The following is a 20798-nucleotide window of genomic DNA, read 5'->3' as shown; positions in this document are numbered from 1 at the left end:
TTTAAAAGCTCTCTAGCACATCCTTCTTCAGGATTATCAACATGAATGTCAAAGTCACCCACTAAAAGAACACAATCAAAGTCCATGCAGACAGAAGACAGTATTTTGGTAAACTCATCAAAAACATGGTGTTATACTTTGGTGGTCTGTAAATTTTTACCAAGGCAGCTCTGCAAGGGCTTTTTAGCTGAATGACAATATATTCAAAGAAATCAAACTGGCCACATGAAATATTCGTGCATTGAAAACTGTCCCTGATCAGACTGGCAACCCCACGTCCTTTCTTATGGGTTCTTGGCGCACTAAAGAAATTGAAGTTTGTAGGGGTTGCCTCAATCAGAACTGTCGAGCTATTATCTTGATCTAACCAAGTTTCTGTTAGGAACATCATGTCAAGGTTATGTTTGCTGATAAAATCATTAATTAAGAAAGATTTGCCAGCAAAAGAGCTGATATTTAGCAGAGCCAATTGCAAATTCCAGACTGGATTCACTGGTGAGTTTTGGGAATGACATACTATGCTTATCAGGTTGGCAGAGTTGATTAAACATTTTTTATTTCCCACCAATCTAGCCCTTTTTTTGTTGTTTATCACCACTGGGATTGTTGAGCATACAGACTGTACTCCATAGGGCCCTGGCTTTTGCTGGGACAGAACAGTCTTTGTAATGTTGTCACAGCCTGGACCCGGTGCGTATCATATTGGTGTCGCCAACATGGCTTCCTCGATAGAAGGATAATACCGTGTAGTTCCAGAGTTGTAGTGCTTTGGCTTTGCCCCGAGAGAATTCCAGGGGAGGCTGGTTGGTTTGTTGCCATCTTCCCCTGGCACCTGTCGGGTGAGACAGGTACAGGGTGGAAGCGAAGACATGAACTTGAGGAGATCAAGAGACTGGTTAACCTTGCTATTTAGATCCATGGAGTCCCGACCAGGTTGACTCATTATTCCATCCAAACTAAGTTGTCGGTGGGGTGGCTTCCGGGACTGTGGGGATTTTAGGCCTTGATGATGTCTGTAATTCTGCTCTCGTATGCTCTCACCTCCAGATAGGATTTTGCTGTTTAAAAAATGTTTTAAATGCCTTCCTGTTCAAAAATTTTAAGCTTTCCAATAATGTATCACACATTCATTCATTCATTCATTTTCCATGCCGCTTATTCCTCACGAGGGTCGCGGAGGTGCTGGAGCCTATCCCAGCTAACTTCGGGCAGTAGGCAGGGGACACCCTGAATTGGTTGCCAGCCAATCGCAGGGCACAAGGAGACACACAACCATTCACGCACACACTCACACCTATGGACAATTTAGAGTGTTCAATCAGCCTACCATGCATGTTTTTGGGATGTGGGAGGAAACCGGAGTTCCCGGAGGAAACCCACGCAGGCACGGGGAGAACATGCAAACTCCACACAGGAAGGCCGAAGCCCGGGATTGAACCCTTGATCTCAGAACTGTGAGGCAGACGTGCTAACCACTCAGCCACCGTGCCGCCTGTATCACACATGCATATCGGATAATTTTGAAAGTTCGCTAAATTTTGGGTCTCAGAGCGGAATTTCAAGTCACCTGAGTGTTTTCTGCCATATATATAAAAACAACTTCAATTGAAGACTGGTTCGTATACGCAAACATACGCAAGCCAGCTTCGGGAGTATGGGGTATCGGAATCCTTGATACAGGGGTTCTCGTCCCTGTGTGACCGGTAGTAAGTCGGATCCAGAGAGGGTTGGACTCTGCTAAGACTGCCCTATGTTATACCGGTTCTGTTCACAACTTTTATGGACAGAATAGGCGCAGCTAAGGTGTTGAGGGGGTTCGGTTTGGAGGCCTCGGTATTGCATCTCCCCTTTTTGCAGGTGATGTAGTTCTGTTGGCTTCATCAAGCCGCGATCTTCAAGTCTCACTGGAACGGTTCGCAGCAGAGCATGAAGCGTTCGGGGTGAAAATCAGCACCTCAAAATCTAAAACTGTCCTTCGGTCCTTCCCCAAGTTGAGGAGTTTAAGTATCTTAGGGTCTTGTTCATGAATGGAACGGATGAGATCGACAGAGGGATCGGCAGACCCGGCTGCAGAAAGAAATTACGGGGGGGGGGCATTACATTTTGGGGGGGGGGGGGGGGGGGCACACTTCTTCAACGTAAATTTAACCTGAACAGTGGCGTTTTTACCCGTTACATTTTCCGATGATGGTGTCAGTCAGTGAAACTGCAGGAGTTGGCAGCGCTATCCCTTCATGTTGACTTTTGGCCGCATCTTTGTCATGGTTTGAGTTTGTCTTTAGTTTCTTGAAAAACAACTCGGATGTCCATTCCAATTTGAATTAGCAACGGAGGAGCCGCTCAATCGCCATTTCTGTAACCAAAGCAATCCCTATCCAATCACAGTACCCAACCGCTGGCTACCCCCCCCCCCTTCCCCCTTATCTGTGATTGGCTAGAAATTGCCTTCATTCGCTGCTCAGATTGGTTGAATTGAATGACGACAGCTCAAGATAGGATGAATAGAGCCGTGTTTTTCAACCTTTTCTGAGTCACGGGACGTTTTGACATTGGAAAAAAATCTCGCGGCACACCACACCAAAAGGTTCCAAAATTACTTTCTGTACAGTATATTAAATTATAAAAATAATTTCTCAGTATTTATACTTACTCAGTGTGAAACTTGAGCCTGTTAAGATGAACACAAAGCCAAAAAACTGGCAGGAATCTTCAACAGCTCTCAGTCTCTCTCTGTTTTTTAGCAGTTAGGCTTGTAAACTCGAATTTGAACTTGAATTATCAGACGGGGACTTGAGCAATGTCTTTAAGCACATCAGGGCTGGTCATCTCGCTGACAATGGCTTTGCTGGCAGGTAGTAACGTCTCTGCCACAGTTTGGGACTTTTTGGATTTAGCAACAAAGTAACTGGCTTTCAGGGCTTTCTTATTTACCTTTGTAGTTTTTCTCAAAAAAGTTGCCCATTTCTCTGTGTTTTCACAAAGGTGAACAAAATAGTCTATCGACTTTTCTGAAGCGACGGGCGTTCATTTGGAAATGACGTTTAAGCTTGTATGGCGCCATGGCGCTAGATAGCTGCTCGTATCGCGTTCAAGAACTACTCTGATTTGTAGCCATCAACCATCTTGCTGTCCTCGATAATGTGTTGGAATAAAACACAGAGGGAGGATTGACGGTCGTCACATATGGATAAAATGGGAAGGACACTTTTGTGTATATCGACACTTGACTAGTCAAATGATGAACAGTAGACGTGCTGGGATCCACATTGTTGCGGAGAGCATGGTGGCTGATGGCTAGAAATCCGAGCAGTTCTTGAACGCAACACGAGCTAAGCCTCGCTCATCTGCACACAACCGAGAACTTTTTGCCTACTCCTTCCTTGCCCGACGATATTAAAAAAAAAAAAAAGCGACATTGGATAATTTCTTCCGGCACACCTGACCTCTCACGGAGGCGGCACAATCGGTTGAAAAACACCGGAATAGAGGGTTCGTCCTCTTCGTGTGTGTGTGTTTTTGTGGAAGATTTATTAAAAAAAAAAATATATATATTACACAGTACAGTCTAATCGAGCTAGGGGGGGGCACAGCAGTCGCTCAGGGCGGGCCCGGGCCCCTAATGCCCACCCATGCCGCCGGGTCTGGGGATCGGTGTTGCGTCTCTGCAGTGATACAGACTCTGCATCTGTCCATCGTGGTGAAGAGGGAGCTGAGCTTGGAAGGAGGCCCCGGGGCAGACTCAGGACACAATGGAGAGACTGTCTCCTGGATGGCCTGGAAACACCTTGGTATCATCCAAGGAGAGCTGGAAAAAGTGGCTGAGGAGTGGGAAGTCTAGGTTTCCCTGTTGAAGCTGCTGCCCCTGCGACCCGAACTCCGATAAGCAGCAGAAAATGGATGGATGGATGGATGGAGTGATATCCACGCACATACACAGTGATAGAATCAAGCACAGGTGCATGTGGGGAATAATCGAAGTCATAAGAAGTTGTGAATTCTGGTTTACACATATGTGACTTGCTAAAATAGTACCCAGCATTCTTAAAATGTCTGCCACCATGCATGTGTCCACCTCCTGGAAACACTAGCTATTTTTTGCATTTTGCTCTCCAACTACAGTACACATAAGATACATTGTCAATACACATAATTTATCAGGAATCTGGGAATCAAACAATAAAGGTGTTGTGTTCTCCTTTAACAAATAAAACCACAATTTAAAAACTGCATTTTAAGCTTAATTGACCTGATATTCAAATTTGTTCAGTGATAGAGGTAACTACAGAGATCCCTCGCTATTTCACAGCTCAACTTTTGTGCCCTCAGTGCATCACGATTTTTAAAAAAAAATATGTGAGTTCCAAAAACGTCTATGTACATTTTCATCTACGTATGTATGTACACTTACACACGCATACGTATCAGAGAGAATGTATGTTTTATATGTTTATACATTCATGTTATTCATTAAGGCCAAACATTACACATTTGAAATCATAAAGCAGACCAATTGAAGCAAAAGATATTTTTATTTCAAAGTGAATCATGACATCAATTCATAATTTGACAGTCACTAATAAGTCACCAAGAAGGAACCCGCTTTTTGTGACTAAGTACATCATAAGGCCTGGTCACACTAAAACTCAGAACTAGAGTGGGAAAGAATCGCACACGACACACGTGACAGCCAAACAATAATTATATCCCCAGTCCCCATAATGTTGTATATTGCACAGTGCAGTTGCTACATGAAAACTAGTGTAGCATTTAAGAACACAAAATCATACAGCCAAAACATATTTTAACAGTAATGGTTTCGACTTGCCAATCAGGTCTACAAATTGACTAAATAAAGCATCAACCACCAAATAATTAGAGAACTTTCTTACAAATTATACTTTACATGAGTCTAAAGACTTAACTGGACATGTATGCATTTCGGTAACCCTCAAAAATAAATCTTCACACATCTATATTGATTTAGAACTAGTAACTTAGACAAGTGCCAGCACAAAAAAGCTCATCAATCTGCAACTAAAATGTATTAAGACATTGGCTCTTATTTGAAGATAATCTATTCAACGGATACTTAAGGGTGCCGGACTTCATGCGCCTGGGGGAACTAGGTGACCCTTTGGTGTCTTTCTGCAACGCAAATGCTCACGTGAGGCAGCATGGATTACCAAATTTAACTACTCCAGCCAAAATGGTAAGGGATTAAGGGACATTATTGTCTCTGTAAATAAGATGGAAACATGAACCACCTCAATAGATATACTTGAGATAATGACACCGAGCAAAAGGAGAATAATTATTTCCCTTACATGAACGGAGACATTTGTTCCACGACACAAATATAGGCGGCACACCACTGAAAACAGTGCAACCTCTTAGTTTTAGGGTTGTTAACACAGTAGCAAATTATACAGAAAATACATATTACATAGGAAACACAGCAAAACCATACCATTACAATAAATAGGTGAGGGAACCTTTTGATTCACTGATAAAGCATTTAGGAAGAACCCCCAACACAACACATGATGCCTATCTACGGCAAAAGTTGCATACAAAAACCCATCTATGCTCTGATCACAGAAAACACATTGATCAGGCATCTTATTATCCCAGATTTTGCCGTTCCCGCAAATACATTCAGGTGTTATGGTAAAGCTTTGCATTGGTCTAAAATCAGGTCCTATATCTCGGAGTACTGTGCGGTGTTCTTAGTGAGCGCAGTAAACATTCCCTGACTTGTACTTTCTTAGGATTCTGTGTAAAAAGAGTTTTCAAACTGTTGGTGATGTCGAGTTAGGGGTCTATCCTCTAAAAATGAACTGGTACACACGTTCGCAATACATATGATATCAATGACATCCTCCGTCAGCCAGTTTGGAGAAAGGCACTAGTCGTACAGTACGAAGAGTCACAAATACAGCCCATTATGGAAAAAAGCCATGTCACAATACAAACTAAAAGAAAAATAAATGAACACCACACACTGGTTACACAATCTAAAAGTTCACCTCAGACTACATTTCAAGATGAAATACTGATGCTAAAAGGCACGCGCACACCCACGCACACACACACACATTTTTTAAAAATGCTCAACTTCCATTACAGCAGTTGACAAATCACTTCAAAACATTGCAGCCAATATACATAGGCACTAGCATGTAGGATAGCATTTATACTCTATGATTAAAGTAAAAGCCACTTCTAGTCACCAGAACTACAATATATAGACTTGCAGGCTTAAATGAGATTAATCCTCTAAATTCACAGCTACAAAGTGGCGGATAATCAGTACATAGCAGCTTAATATCTATACATTCCAAATACAACTTGCCAAATGCAGCTCAGAAAAATAAAACCTCAACCTCATTTCTAAAATAGATCTCTGACAATATTTCATTATTTCAAACGGCAACAGTTTGCTGGAGGTGAAAGAACAAATAACATCAACTGTGCCTCAGAAAAATGATTGATGAACAATGTCTTTGGTGCTGATTGCCATTAAAGACCAGCTGAACACTACTCTGCACAAAAATTGAAAACATGAAAAGAACAGCAAAGCTATGCATAATCCACCCTGAAGGAATGTAACAAAACTGACGGGCTTCAGTCTAGGACAGGTCAGACGTTAAAAGTTAAAACATTTACTGATACACCTTGAACATGAAAAAGCCAGCAAGGATTATGTAAATTACTACATTATTTCAAACACTGTAATGCATTTAAAAAAAGAAAAACAATTCTCTTTCAGGCCTACACCACTCCCAAACACCTAAAAACTGAAAATCAAAGTAAATTCATAAAAAACAAAAACAACACAGCAACCCAGAGGCTATCTAGATTGTATTGCAGTTACAGTAAACAGTGACAATACTGTTATGAATTGAGTACTATAGTGAGTAAAAATTGATTATCAAAATATCAAATCACTTTATAAGTGTAAAAAATCATTCAGTCAAAGCCCTAAATGTGCAGCCTGTAGCTTAAGTAAATCCATACTCTTGAGTTAGCAAGCAAACTGAAGTTGCACAATATTGAAACAGAATGAAGAATCCTCATATTTATCCCAAAAGCTCATTATATTCAGAATCTGAAGTGCTGCAAGTCTATACAAATGTACAATACATATATATATATCTATATCTATATAAACTCCTGAAGTGACATCCTGGACACTGCTGTTAAGGCACTGGCTGATGGCAGCAGCAGCAGCAGCAAACTGAGAGCCTTCAATCCAATCATGGCTTTGACAGATCCGAGTGGTACGCACATGCTACAAGGCATTAAAAGCTTCAAGTTCACACTGCAGGGTATGATATTCAATTCGGATTTTTGTTGTTGTTGAAGCCCATCTTTTTACTTAGTCGTCAACTTTACAAAAAACAAAAGTGACTTGTAATGTGAACAGAATCTTTCCGTGAAGTGACATGAATTTTTCTACTGCACTACAGTGCCAGCTCTGTCCACATGTTAATCATTCTAAAGCATCTTCTGTGATGTTGCCACTGACAGTTTTTTGTCTTCTTTAGCTACCGTCTGTTTTAGTGAACAATTTCAATTAGGCATGTCCCGATCCGATCATGTGTTCGGAAATGAGGGCGATCGCGACATTTTCAGAGCATCTGAATTGGGTGAAAATTATCGTTTTTTAAATTTTTTTATTAAAAATATTTACGTTTTTCTGCTTCATGCTCGTACAGTGCCACAGCCTCTCACCCTGCCTCCTGCTAAGCAGTGCGGCCAAACTGTACAACTTGCGTTTGGTACTTAAAGTTAACGATGATTGACAGGTTTGTAGATTTGATCTTGCCAGAGAAGCTTGGTAGCTCTACAATCAAAGGCACAATGTGTCAATCATTGTTAAGCTGTTCTCAGCAGAGTGAGCGGACTCACTCAATGAAGCATTTAATAAAGACAGGCTTTTCCCTACAGTATTCTTGTTTATAAATAATTTGCATTATGAAGGCGGCACGGTGGGACAGTAACAAAAAAAAAAATGTTTTTACGGAATCAAATTGGGACTCGGCAGGTGATGGGTATCGGCATATTTTCAAAGCTGGGTGACTCAGACATGGGTGCAAAAATATGCGATAGGGACATCCCTACTTTCAATGATTGTTACTTAACATCATTGAAGTTTGTGCGATATACTGACGGGTAATAAGTCATTGTTTAGATTCCATCTTTAACATACAATTGTCCATATCCTTGGGAATTTCAGCTTAATGTTCTCATTTCTCTTGTGCCTTATGAAATCAGAGTGATTATATTTTGTCTCGAGTCAAAATGAAGTACTTTGGCACCTGCCTTTACATGGAAAAACGATTCGTGTTGCAGAACGAGTACATAATTTGTGGAAAATAATTGTCGCTAATGTAGTCAATTTATTGAAAAATTGAAAAACGATAATTGATTAAAAAGAAACACTATTCGAAAGCGACAGTTTGAAGATACAGTAATTTTGGAAAAATCTAACCTCGAGTGCGAAGTTTTCACGACAACCAATCAGCATTACGAATGCTCAGTGCATCCTACTCTCACGCTGTTGAAGAGAGGAGGTAAAAATCATGATTGCTGTATATGTGCACACTGAGCTCAACACGATTGCTGTATATGTGCACACTGAGCTCAACAACACTAGTTGCTACAGTAACGGGAAATGAGACAAAAATGAGCAGGCGTGGAAAATGGTGCACGAGGAAGTTGGCCAAATATTTACTTGTGTACAGATGCTGATCTGTGAACCAAAACGACGATTGGCAATGTCGCGGCACAACACAGCCCACCTGGCTGTAGTCTATGAGGCCGTTCGCCAAGTTTACAAATAATGAATGTTTATGAATGCAATGGCCATAATATTTAATGAGCTAAAATCAAATGACTTGGATGAAATATCTCATTCACTGAACTGCACCTCATTGAGTGGGGGGGTTATCTTTCACCGAATGCTAGCTATATATATATATTTGCGCTCAGCTTGAGGTCCATCAATACATGTCGCATGCACACTGTGAATACAAGCGTTTTACGTACGTCATGCCGGTCTTCTAATACAACACCCATCGAAAAAGCGAAATTAATAGTACAGCACATGCACATCGGCAATCGTGCCGAAAACATAGATCCAAAATTTCACAGAGAATGGATGAAAATTGTACGAAACATTACGTCAATGTAAAATAGGTCAAATGATCGACTGCGAACAACCAACCAAATTAGTGATGTCCCGATCCGATACTCAGCATCGTTATCGGCACTCAATAGTTATGTTTGGCGTATCGGATAGGCTTGCCACCATTCAGAAATAGAAATAAGGGACGCCTCCCTCGCAGCGAAAGCTATACAGGCGAGAAAAAAAGGGTCATCCCCAAAACTCTAAAATGCATAGAAATGTATTTATATATATTCCGTATTGGTTCACTACGGAACGCAAATTTTAATTCCTAATTCGGAACGATTCTTATTTCAAGGGTCGGGTGGCAAGCCTAGTATCGGATTTGGTCACAAGATTGGATCCGATCTAGTTGTAGTGCGTCTTCAGTACCTTTGTGCTTTTTGGCTGCTGTAAATCAAACTTTAGGAAAATATGTCTGCTAAGTTAGACTACTCCTCTTTATAAAGTAACGATAGGAAAAGAGGGTGTAATATTCTTGAGGCACCAACAGAGCTCGCTTTAAAACAAAAAATTGATTCTTTTGCATTATTTTTACAGGTTTCAAAATATAGGTATTGGATTGGCATCGGCAAAACATGTAAAAATCAGCATCGGGACATCCCTACACAAATGACCAAACTTTGATTATAAACACGATGCAAAACTTATTTTCGTGTTTGGTCTGAATATAGCATTAAATGTCTCATGAGTTCGACTTGAGCCAACATAATGCACTTATGTCATATCTGATTTATATGCATATACAAAAACAGACATGGTTTAGAATTTAACGGGGGTTGACATGAAAAATGTGTTGAGCTTTTAAAAATGTTGTTCCCTGGTTAAAAACACGTTTTTTTTAACCATTCACCTATGTTTGTGAAATCGTCAAATCTCTGCCTTCTGATGGGAGCTGCTGTAAAGCTCGGTCTTCCGCCTTTTATGCATAACGCCTCCCCTGCTCAGAAATATGTACCGTTTAGTTACTCCCCAGAAGCACAGCTCCCCTACGCCTCAAGAGAAGCAGTAGCTAATGTTACAGCTCAACTAGCCCTTAGCACCTTTGCAGACTATACTACGAGCGTAACGCACACATCAGCTTCTTTAATCAAGTGAATTTCAAAATATCTACAGGGAAATCTATATTTGGATGCAAAGACGGGTGTCCTTTTCACACTTTCAAAGGATGACGTGCTTCATCAGAAATGGTCAGACTGTATTTTAGGCAACAACCGTTCTTTCAAAAAGATTTGTTTTTGCAAGGAGGACTGCTTTCAAAACATTTGATAGCAGACTGATAAACAGATTGCCGCTTAATAAAATATATTGGTTAGTGGCCTAACCCTAAACCCTAATAATGGTCATAAAATAAAACTGCAGACAACTGCACAGATTAGCTGAAGTCATTGTTTGCCTTGCTTTGAAAACATAACATCACCATTAGCGTACACTAGCAACGCGCTACTCTGCTTTTAAGCGTGCAGATTTTTAATGTCACATTAAATACATTAAAATCCTTTTTACTGCTTTTTGTGTTATACTGTTGTGTCAGTTACGCTTAATAAAGAGAACAGAGATGGGTTTTGGGGGAAAACACCGAACCTTGCACAGCCAAGCTGAAAATGGTTTGCCCTCAGTGGCGCCGAGAATCAGAGGTAGTCCCACTTTTAAATTTATTTACTTCCCAAATGCGTCATGTTGAGCGGCCCGGTGGGTTGGCGCCAGTCAACCAATCTTGCAGGGCTCCACATTGAGCTTATTGGCTCAAAAAGAATGATAAAGAGTACTGTGCGGCGGCAATTTTCTATTAAGTCGCCTATGAAATACTGTATATAGCTTCCACAAATCAACCCAAGGTAAAATTGTTACTTGAATGTGCTTCAGAATTATACTACATGCCTGAAAGATATGTGACATGTCCCCTTAAAAAAAGTTCCATCAGATATGGGAATAAAAATCAGAATTGACCTGCAGTGTGAAAAATAGCAGAAGAAGTCACATAACTCTCAAATAACAGGACAGAATTTATGTGCAAAGGACACAGCCCTAAATTTTGTGACTATGTATCACTTCTGGCAGACATGAGTTGACCAAGTCTTTCAGAGCTGATGTTGCTTGAACAATTTAATGTAATCATTTTATTAACCTTCTCACTAGAAAGGCAGGGAATTAACTGTCCTCCTCAAAAACGTAACTTGATTTCACCCTTTTGTCATAGATTTTCCTCTGCTGATCACAAGTATTTGTTTTGTTGTCTGCTGCAAGCTTTCCCTGACCATGTCGCAGCACCACTGTATTTGCCATTGGCCTTTGTGAACCTAGGGATGATCCAACAGGGCTGCTGCGGCCCTGCTCTGCTTCTCAAATATAAGAGAACTGAGGGTGGTGGCCCAGTTTGGTGGGACTCAGAGGGAAGCCCGTATAGGCGGCTGGCGACGCCATGTATGGGTGAGGAGCGGGTGGTGGAGGGCGGAAGGCTGGCTTGAACTGGTGGGGGTGGTGGGTGTAGCCAGGCTGTTGAAGTGTGTGGACTGAAGGTGAGGGGAGAAGCCTGTGGTAGCCAGGATGCTGAGAATGGCTGCTGAGGCCCATGTTCACTTGGTGGACTATAGCTCCCCCTGGGGCGTGGGAGAGGCTGTAGCTGTGCTGAAGTAGTGGAGGTGGATGAGAGGTCAATATGGGGTGGGGGGCTGTGGTAAGGGGGCCGCTGGGAGGGTAGGACAACAGGGTGTGTGTGTGGGGGGCACCTAACTTGTGTGTGGGGCTGCTGTGCGGTAGGTGGGGAAAGTTGTGTGTGTGGACGGTAGGGGGAATGAAGGCATGAGGTCGTAGCGGCCCATAGTTGCCGTTCCACTCTTTGATGTTGTGGTTTGTAACGAATGGCTGCACCTACAGCAAGATAAAAAAAATAAATAAATAAGGTCAAACAATCTCAAAATTGCTAAACTTAAGAAAATGCTCAGCAACATTCTATCACATATAACCCCTGTAATATTTCAAATTCTTAAGCAACCTTTCTAATTGATTATAAGGGGATACAAATATGTCCTGATTTTGTCCCGACTACTGCAACATACCATAAAGCACTCAGCTCTTCAAGATGTACATGTGCAGAGCAATTACACACCAAGTTTGGGCGATATTAGGGGGGCAGTTGGGTGTTGGGGGGGATTCCTCCAATAATGGAGGAAAAACTTGAATAAAAGCCACAATTTACTAGGAGCGAACAAAAATAAATAAATAAATAATTACTATTGTCTGATAAAGTTTTATTTTTAAAGTACTTTTTACCTGTATCTGCATAGTATATGCTGTACATACGCAGTGTGACTAATGTCACGTTTGCCACAAAATGTTGTGTTCGTAAGTAGTTTTATTATTTTGTGTTTAAACATTCTGTCCATTATCAAAGGCCTGAGAAATGCCAGACTTCTACACTTAGTTTGATCAAGTACCTTTCAGGTGAAGGTCATTTATGCAGTCTTCCACTTTAGATTTTTGATTTGAGCATGTTTTATATCAAAAGCTTTGCATGCAATCAAAGATTTATAAAAAAGGAGGTTCTGATTGGTTGAACGATCACTGGGGATTTATTTATTTGATAAGGACAGTGCACGTTGATGGAGATCTAAAAGGACTGGTTTACTTTCAACCACCGTTTGAGGTGAATTTTCAAAGTTCGTATTGTGGGACACTACCTGATGACGAGTGGTAAACTGTTCCAGATCTTACTGGCCTTTTACAGAGAGAGAATTTTGGCCGAAAGCGTTTTGTCTGAGTAGGACCTCACAGTCCCCTCTTGAGGAGGCCCTGCTCCTGAGACCGTTGTGAGCCTTTTTTTTTTTTTATTTTTTTTTTTTTTTTAAAGTCTGACATGGGAGGTGAGGCAAGGCCATGTAACACCTTGTACATTAGACAAGCCATTTTCATTTTTTGTTTTAATTCTCAAGGCTCAATCATTATAAATAGTACTTTTTTAAAAAAATGTTAACGTGGAAAGAAATTAGTTTTCTGGCAAAGACCTTTAACGATTTTTTTAAAAGAGTGATTCCTTTACTGCATGTATTTACACCTGCCAGTTGCCAACATGTAATGCAACATTCAATGTGTGATAAAAATCATTGAGTGCAGAAACATGCTAGCGGTCCCAAGTGTTATGAAAGATCGGATTTGTTTAAAATTGTTCAGGTTGAATTTCACTATATTACATATTCTTTTAATATGGCTTTAAAAAGACAGTGTGGAATCAAGTGTCACTCCAAGGTACTTGAATTCAGGGACATTTTGCAGTTCCTGTCCTCCCAAAAATACACCTGAATGTTTGATGTCCAAAGGTTGCTTTGTGAACATTAATAAGAACCATAACTAATGTGAGAGCACAAGCTGTGTCTTGAGTATTTTTTGTAATGGTGAATTTAACCGAATCATCAGCATACATTTAAACTTCAACATTCACACATAAATTTGGCAAGTTATTAATATACAAATTTGGCAAGTCATTAATATAAATAGAAAATAACAATGGGCTGGCAATCCCACCTCTGCCAACCCTTGACCTTCGAAGCTACCACGGTTTTACTGTGTTCTACTAATTTTGTGGAGGACGAGTAAACATTGTGCAAATACATCACGGATAGTTCTGAAGTGAATCTGGTGTGACAAGGTTTCACTGTAATGTGTGCCACTTTAAAAATAAAACAGGTGGAAACAAGACCTGTCCAAGGCCCAAGGGGGGGTGCTGCTGCTGGTGCAGTTTTTGTTGCCATGACATAAGAGGAGTTGATTGGAGGAAGGGGATAGCGGTAGTGCTCTGCTGTCCTGCAATGTTGCAGCGCCCTTTGGATCGGGACCACAACTCTGACGTGAGGACAGAGAATAATTCAGTTAGACAAGTGCTGGTATATACTATAATAGTATCCATATGGTAGCCTACTAAAGGTCTAAAAAAGCACTGCACCGCAAGCAAAACTGCTGATGTTGTCCACATTACCTTCAAGATTAAATACAGGAGAAAAACACAAAGCAAGCATGCAAGTAACAAAGTATACATTTGTATACAGGTAGTCCCCAGGTTATGAACGAGTTCCGTTCCTATGCTGGGGGCGTAACCCGTTTTAAGTACCCCTATATTCCTCCTAAATCTTAAAATAGTTATCCAAAAATGTGTATTATACATCATATTAATAAAATACAATAAAAAAATAAGATACTGTGAGGTACGTTGTGTTAAATGCCGAGCCCGCTGTCCGAACTCAAAAAAACGGAGTGGGACTCGCAAGAGGATTCGGCGCCGGGGGAGAAGCAGCAGCAGCATGAGAACAAGGAAGCGGCAGGTGATGATGATAAAATGAGGTGATGAAGATAAAATGAGGATATTTATCTGAAGTAATTGCAATGTTTAAGAATTGCCATCGTAAACAACAGGAGTGTAGCAAATTGCTCAGGCTATATGTGGAGTTCTGTAAATCATTTGATTTGTGACTGGGCGGGGGGATTCATTTGGCTCAATTTTGAAGAATGGCAGACATCAATTACCATCACCATGCTGCTGATGGGGCTGTTTTGAATTTCTGTACTTTGCACATAGTTTTTTGTGAGCTATTTAATCACTTTTAAGTTGTATCACCTAATTCATTCGTTGCCATTGACTATGACTGACGTCCAATCTGTTTGAACTGGGAGGTGCTGGCAGTTAATGAGTTAATCCTGTTACATGTATAGTCTACCACCAATAGATTCCATATAGACATTTATGTGGTTTATTGGAAATTTCCAGAGACTTAGGGTGAAATGCATCCACCTTCCCCTCCACTAGGAGTTACTTCATTCAAAACCATGTCAAGTTTATAACCATTATAATTTCAGTGTCATTGCACATTTACACTAAAGACCTTTGAATTTCAATATAAAATTCCGTTAAAATATGTTTACGGTATATATGTGGAAAATGTTCAATGTTCAGTGTGTGTTTCTTTGTGTGTTTCTTTATTTCAATGAATATTGTTGGAGGGAAAGTCAATGGTTTTCAGCAAAATTTTGCAAGTTCGGATGCATTTCAAGTGAGGCAAACTCTTCAACAATCACCTGTTAAGACCTCTAATGTCCACTAGAGGGCGGTAAGCCCCAGATGGTTCCTTCTGGTCTGCAGCATAGACACCCAAAACAAAATTAACAGCTTACGGCTAGCAGCAAGGTGGAAACATTTTGAGCAGGATAAATAAAAAAAAAAATATATATATACCAGGTATCAGACACTTAAATTTAGTTGTAATAATCACAGATCACTGATTAAAATAGCAGCAAAAGAAAAAAAACATTGTTCTGCCATTAAGCCCAGGCGGAGACGGATCATCAAGGACAGACCTAGGGCGTGATCAAGTATCACTTTGAAATTTCCCAATCCTGTTTGCAACATTTTAAGAGCTCGCCGACATTCTAAAGTCTACATTAAAACTAGAGCTGTGCAAGATTAGAAAAACATGACATGCAATACAGGTGTTGAATGTCAACCTGTTAACATAAATGCGATCTTTGACATGGCCTCAAGAAATTACACATTTAATGTAAATATATATATATATATATATATATTATTAATATCATAACTGCAAAATATGCAGACCATAGGAACAGATCAATTGTAAAAGGATTACTTAATTTTTTAAGAGTAAAATGAATAAAAGAGCATTACTAAATTATTTTTTCATGCATAGTCATGTATGGATGAGAGTCATTGCAAGGAAGAGCACACAGAGCTACTCCTTCCTGACTGCATCTGAACTGTGTCTTCCTCATATCTAAAGCAAACCCAGTTTGCAGTATTGTACTTGTTTTTATCCTGTGAAGCAACTTGCGCAGTGTTTGGCTGATGAAAGGTGCTATATAAATGTGTCTCGATTGAACGATTGATACCACTTCTGCCTCTACTGCTCTCAACAGTTCATTTCCCTCCCGTGCGTTCAAATGTCTGCAGTTATTTCCACTGTTATTTTTATATTCCTGCTTCTCCCTTTAACATTAACTCCTGCATTTTGACAACAACTGCTATCCTTGCACCCCAAACACTGTGAAACAAATCATCGGTTCTACTGTGTGCTGCTTTGTGGACCGTCCTGGCAAACCTGGCAGGATGAAATTCTCACAACATTAGGGGCAGTTTTCAAACTATACAAACTCCAAAACTTTTGACGTCCACCAACTCGTGTTGCAAAGCTGTACCTACACAAAGCACTATAATTGCAGCTATGGCTTGTTAAATCAAGAAAGCTGCTTGTCGCAATTATGCGACTATGGAGCTTAAAGGGTTAAGCACTGAATCTGGCAACACTAACCGGTTCTCTGGAAACGCTCCTGTCTTCCATGAATGTTGTTGTTTTGCACTCTCATTGGTGGAACCACCATTGTCCTTATATCCCGAGGACTCCTCCCATGCACTGTAGGGGAAGGCAATGGTGCTACTACAGCACCTAAAGTTGGGCGGCTGTTATGGTTACTGTTGTCCAGGAAACAATAGGGACTTTTGCCATGGGGTGACGTTGATGTATTGGATCTAGGGGAGCCCTCTATTGTTTCACAGCCACTCTCGTGACCATCATCTTCAGACATACTGGACACAAAATAACAACAAATTGGTTGAGAAAGTTGCACAGTGTATATAGAGTATTGTTAACTCATATGTTAAATAAATAATTTGGACCACAAGCTTCTGCAAACTCAAAAGTACATAAAAAAAAAAAAAAAAAAAAAAAAAAACCTGTTGGGTCTTTTGCAGGGTGATGCAGACGGGCTGGAGTGCAGAGAATTGGATGCAAATGAACTGGTGCTGAGACTGCTGTCAGGACTGCTAAGGGAACATACTCGTTCCATAGTCACACTGGTGTTTCTGCATACCTCGCATAGGCACTGCTCTTTACACCTATACAGGGGGGAGTGGCATGGTTAGGTTTATCCAAAGTCACAATTCCAATCTCTTGTGTCATTTACAGATCAACCCGTTTATAATTCCAAAAATGGAAACAAAAACGTATTTGTAACGGTTTTACCCTATACAAAGTGCAATAAAACATTGTCCATGTGGCCGATTCTTAAAACAAATATGTTTCTACATATTTAACTATTATGCAAAGACTCACTCTCTTGGACAACATAACTGTGTTTTGTCGTCTTCTACATCTTCACCATCTGTTGGTTCACTGTGGATACTGATCACACTGGGTGTTGGGCTTGGTGTGTCACCCATGAGAAGCGCAACATCTCGCTGAAGCTCTTTGTTTGGTGCATCCTCATTGAGGCACCCCACCTCATCGTGGGACTCGTCTTCCTCCTCGTCTGAATTTAGATGCGTCAGCTGCTGGGGTTCCACCAGAGGTACCTCCTTCTGAGGTTTACTGATTCCTAACATTTCCTGACCAACGTTGGCCATTTTAGGGGATCGAACCTGAGATGCGTGATTGTTAATTGGGTGGGACAGGTTCCTTTTAAAGCAAAATAAAAAGATAGTTAAAGGTTAAGTTAGCGTTGAATGAACAACAGAGCAGTAGTAGCATGTAATACAGGGCTTATGCAAATGCTCACCTGTTGTGATGCTGCCTGTTTCTTTTATTAGTTGACTGAGGCCATACAACATGCGCTATGCCTATATTGAGTGGCTGATGTGTAGAGACAGCTGGTATGTGGTTGGTCAGGAGCGGTTGTTGCATCAATGTATTATACCGCAATTTCCTGTGTTCGTTAAAAAAGAAAATTATGTGATATACTTCTGTATCTCTTGAATGCAAATTTGCAAGTTTAAAGCCATCCTGAATATTCTCTAAATTTCATAAATCATTTTTTCATATCAGAAACTACAGATAAAGGGCTATGGACTACCTTATTTTATTATGATGATGATTTGTATGATCCGATACAAAAATGGCTAAAAGATAATTTGCAGTGAAGGAGCAGCGTTTGCAAGGCAAACGTTGTTGAGAATCTGACATATGCGGGAGGATCAACTGAAATGCTTGCCCGAGGATCAAATCACTGCTAAGTAGACTCTTCAAAGAAAAAAAAATGCATTGGGAATTATTTGACAAGCAATGCCCTAAGATTAGGATTAGACCTTTTTTTAATATTGCTTGGCATCATTTTCCTCACTGCCTGCAAGTGTTTGGCATTTTCCCGGTCCTGCTGTCAAAGAGACTGCTATGCATGGGTTTAAAGAAATGCTGAACAGACTAGTCACTAGGGTATCAAATTTCACTGGAACTCACTTGCCCTCCCCTCCAGTGTTGAATGTGGTGGTTGTGACCATTCAAAAAAGGCTGCGTCGTCATTGCATGCATTCATAGTTTTTAGCAAATGTCCAAATCAGAAATGGGCCTGTCCGGACGGGGCCACATTACTGACACACAGGTTGCTGTGGCAATGAAGGCATCATCCAGCATACAGTGCATCCATACAGTACATGAATATTCTTGTTCAGACTGAGAATCGTCTTGTCCATTTCTGAAATGCAACTCCCTCCCGTATGTGGTTTCAATCAGTCTTTCAAAAATCAGATTTCTGTCCTTAGTGACAGTGTAGACTACAAAAGAGCCATCCACTTTCAATCTGGATGGACTACAAATTGGATTTTGGCTGCCAGTCTGAACAAGGCCAAATATTCTATACATCACATCATAGTCAAGCATTTCATTATCTGACAATGGCTAAGTTTGATGCTATTTAAAACAAACAAAAAAATTGACATTGTTTCAGCAATAGTTTTTGTGACTTACCCCCATTCGCCGATTCTTGGGGCACGGACTGTGGTGTCATTGGTTAGGGAAGATGTTGGTGGAACAGCGTGAGTCGGGGGCACACCGACAGCAGCCATCTGTGGCCAGGTGGCTTGCAACAGGAGCTGCTGACCTCTGTTAGACCAGGCTGGCTGTAAGACCAGAGAGAAATTCTCAATCATCTTATGCATGATTTTAAATAAAACCACATTAAATGTTAATGCTGGAGTAAAACACAAAAAACACAAACAATAATACTTAAAAAGCTTAATATGAATCTACTGTTAGTGGGGGAGTTACATCTTACCTGTGTTAATACACTTGGCCTCACTTGGAGTGCCCGGATTGGCGGAGCCTGAGGTACCATAGGAACAGAGTATCTGACCGATTGGTTGAGGTTACCTTTGAAATGCAAATCAAATAAATGAAAAAACTTAAATCACAGTAAATCATATGCAAATATGCAAATAATCACTAGGAATGATTAGTTTGATCAATATATGGCTTGTATCATGTTTTCAGTCCTAGAATGGTACCCATTGTGTAGATTTAAAATCATGTAATTTAGGAAGAACTTTCTCTCTCAGCTTCGGGACCGATATCTAAAATTTCAAATATTGTCCATGTTGAGCTGCAGGAAATTCACTGCCACCAATAACTTTATACCTAAAATGCATTTTTAAAAAGGCATCAATTGGTCCAGTGTCATCATGAGGCAATATAAAGCTGTGTGCCATCTGTATAATTGTGAAAATTAATGCCATGTCTCCTAACCACGTACCCAAGGTGAAGCACATAAAGATTAAAAATTACTGGACATAAAATTGACCCTTGGGGCAGCACACCCTTGATTTCATGAATTCCTGAGGAACATATATTGATACTTACAAAAACAAGCGAACTGTTACGAAATAATTTAAATTTTTAGCATTTTGATGATTTGTTTTGGTTTGAACACATGAAAATATGTTTGAAGTAGGGCTGTCAAAATTAACGCGTTAACGCGCGATAATTAATTTTTTTTAATTAATCACGTTAAAATATTTGACGCAATTAACGCACATGTCCCGCTCAGACAGTATTCTGCCTTTTGGTAAGTTTTACAGGCTTTTTGTGCTGTCTAACAGCGAACTCCTGTGGTCGCTTTGCGACATGGTTTATTCTTTTCTTGCCAGTTCAATATGGCTGCACGACGTCTCTTTTGTGCTTATATGATCCTTCGACAAGATTTGTCCGTAAGTATGGTTGTTGTAAAGAATGTACATATTATGTTAATAAGCGAAATGTTATATTTTTTGTATGTGGCGCTTTTTGTTTATGTTTAGTTAACCTGTATAGCGTGCTAAGCTAATGTTGTTGCTAATGCAATGCTTGTGTACTTTTTTTTTGTAGTTTTAGGACGGTCTAAAGAGGACAATGGTTTGAGGCCGTTTTATTAATAAATCAGATGAAAAAGGAAGAAGTCTGATTATTAAGGCGTCATTCACTAGCTGTCTAGCTTTGAAAAAAGTAGACGCTTCGGAGTGAGGACAGCATAGACAGATTTAAATGACAGTAGAGTGAAATGCCCACTACAGTCCTTATGTACCGTATGGTGAATGTATATATCCATCTTGTGTCTTATCTTTCCATTCCAACAATTTATTTTACAGAATATATATATAATTCACAGAAAAATATGGCATATTTTATAGATGGTTTGAATTGCGATTAATTGCGATTAATTACGATTAATTAATTTTTAAGCTGTAATTAACTCGATTAAAAATTTTAATCGTTTGACAGCCCTAGTTTGAAGTGCTGAAAACATGTGCATAAGCTGAGAACAATTGGGTGCTGAATCTGAGGGACAGCCAGAAACTTTTTCT

General features: G+C 40.2%; 1 protein-coding gene across 2 annotated transcripts in view; it reads right to left on the bottom strand.

The window, feature by feature from the left end:
• Positions 1-4510: 4510 nt before the first annotated feature.
• LOC130915967 (homeodomain-interacting protein kinase 3-like) overlaps positions 4511-20798 on the bottom strand; it is a 53620-nt gene continuing 37332 nt past the window's right edge. For both annotated transcript variants that reach the window (XM_057836265.1, XM_057836264.1), the window contains exons 11-18: positions 19238-19332; positions 18931-19082; positions 17747-17893; positions 17305-17646; positions 16926-17087; positions 16504-16778; positions 13887-14029; positions 4511-12061 (exon numbers count right to left, since the gene is read on the bottom strand). In XM_057836265.1, the coding sequence (XP_057692248.1) occupies positions 11534-12061; positions 13887-14029; positions 16504-16778; positions 16926-17087; positions 17305-17646; positions 17747-17893; positions 18931-19082; positions 19238-19332 (1844 nt within the window). In that variant the 3' untranslated portion in view covers positions 4511-11533. The remainder of the gene's footprint in view (positions 12062-13886; positions 14030-16503; positions 16779-16925; positions 17088-17304; positions 17647-17746; positions 17894-18930; positions 19083-19237; positions 19333-20798) is intronic.

The sequence above is a fragment of the Corythoichthys intestinalis genome, chromosome 5 (assembly GCF_030265065.1).
Source record: "Corythoichthys intestinalis isolate RoL2023-P3 chromosome 5, ASM3026506v1, whole genome shotgun sequence".
NCBI lineage: Eukaryota > Metazoa > Chordata > Actinopteri > Syngnathiformes > Syngnathidae > Corythoichthys > Corythoichthys intestinalis.
The sequence above is the reverse complement of the archived record's forward strand: the minus strand, read 5'-3'. Positions and strand labels throughout refer to the sequence as shown.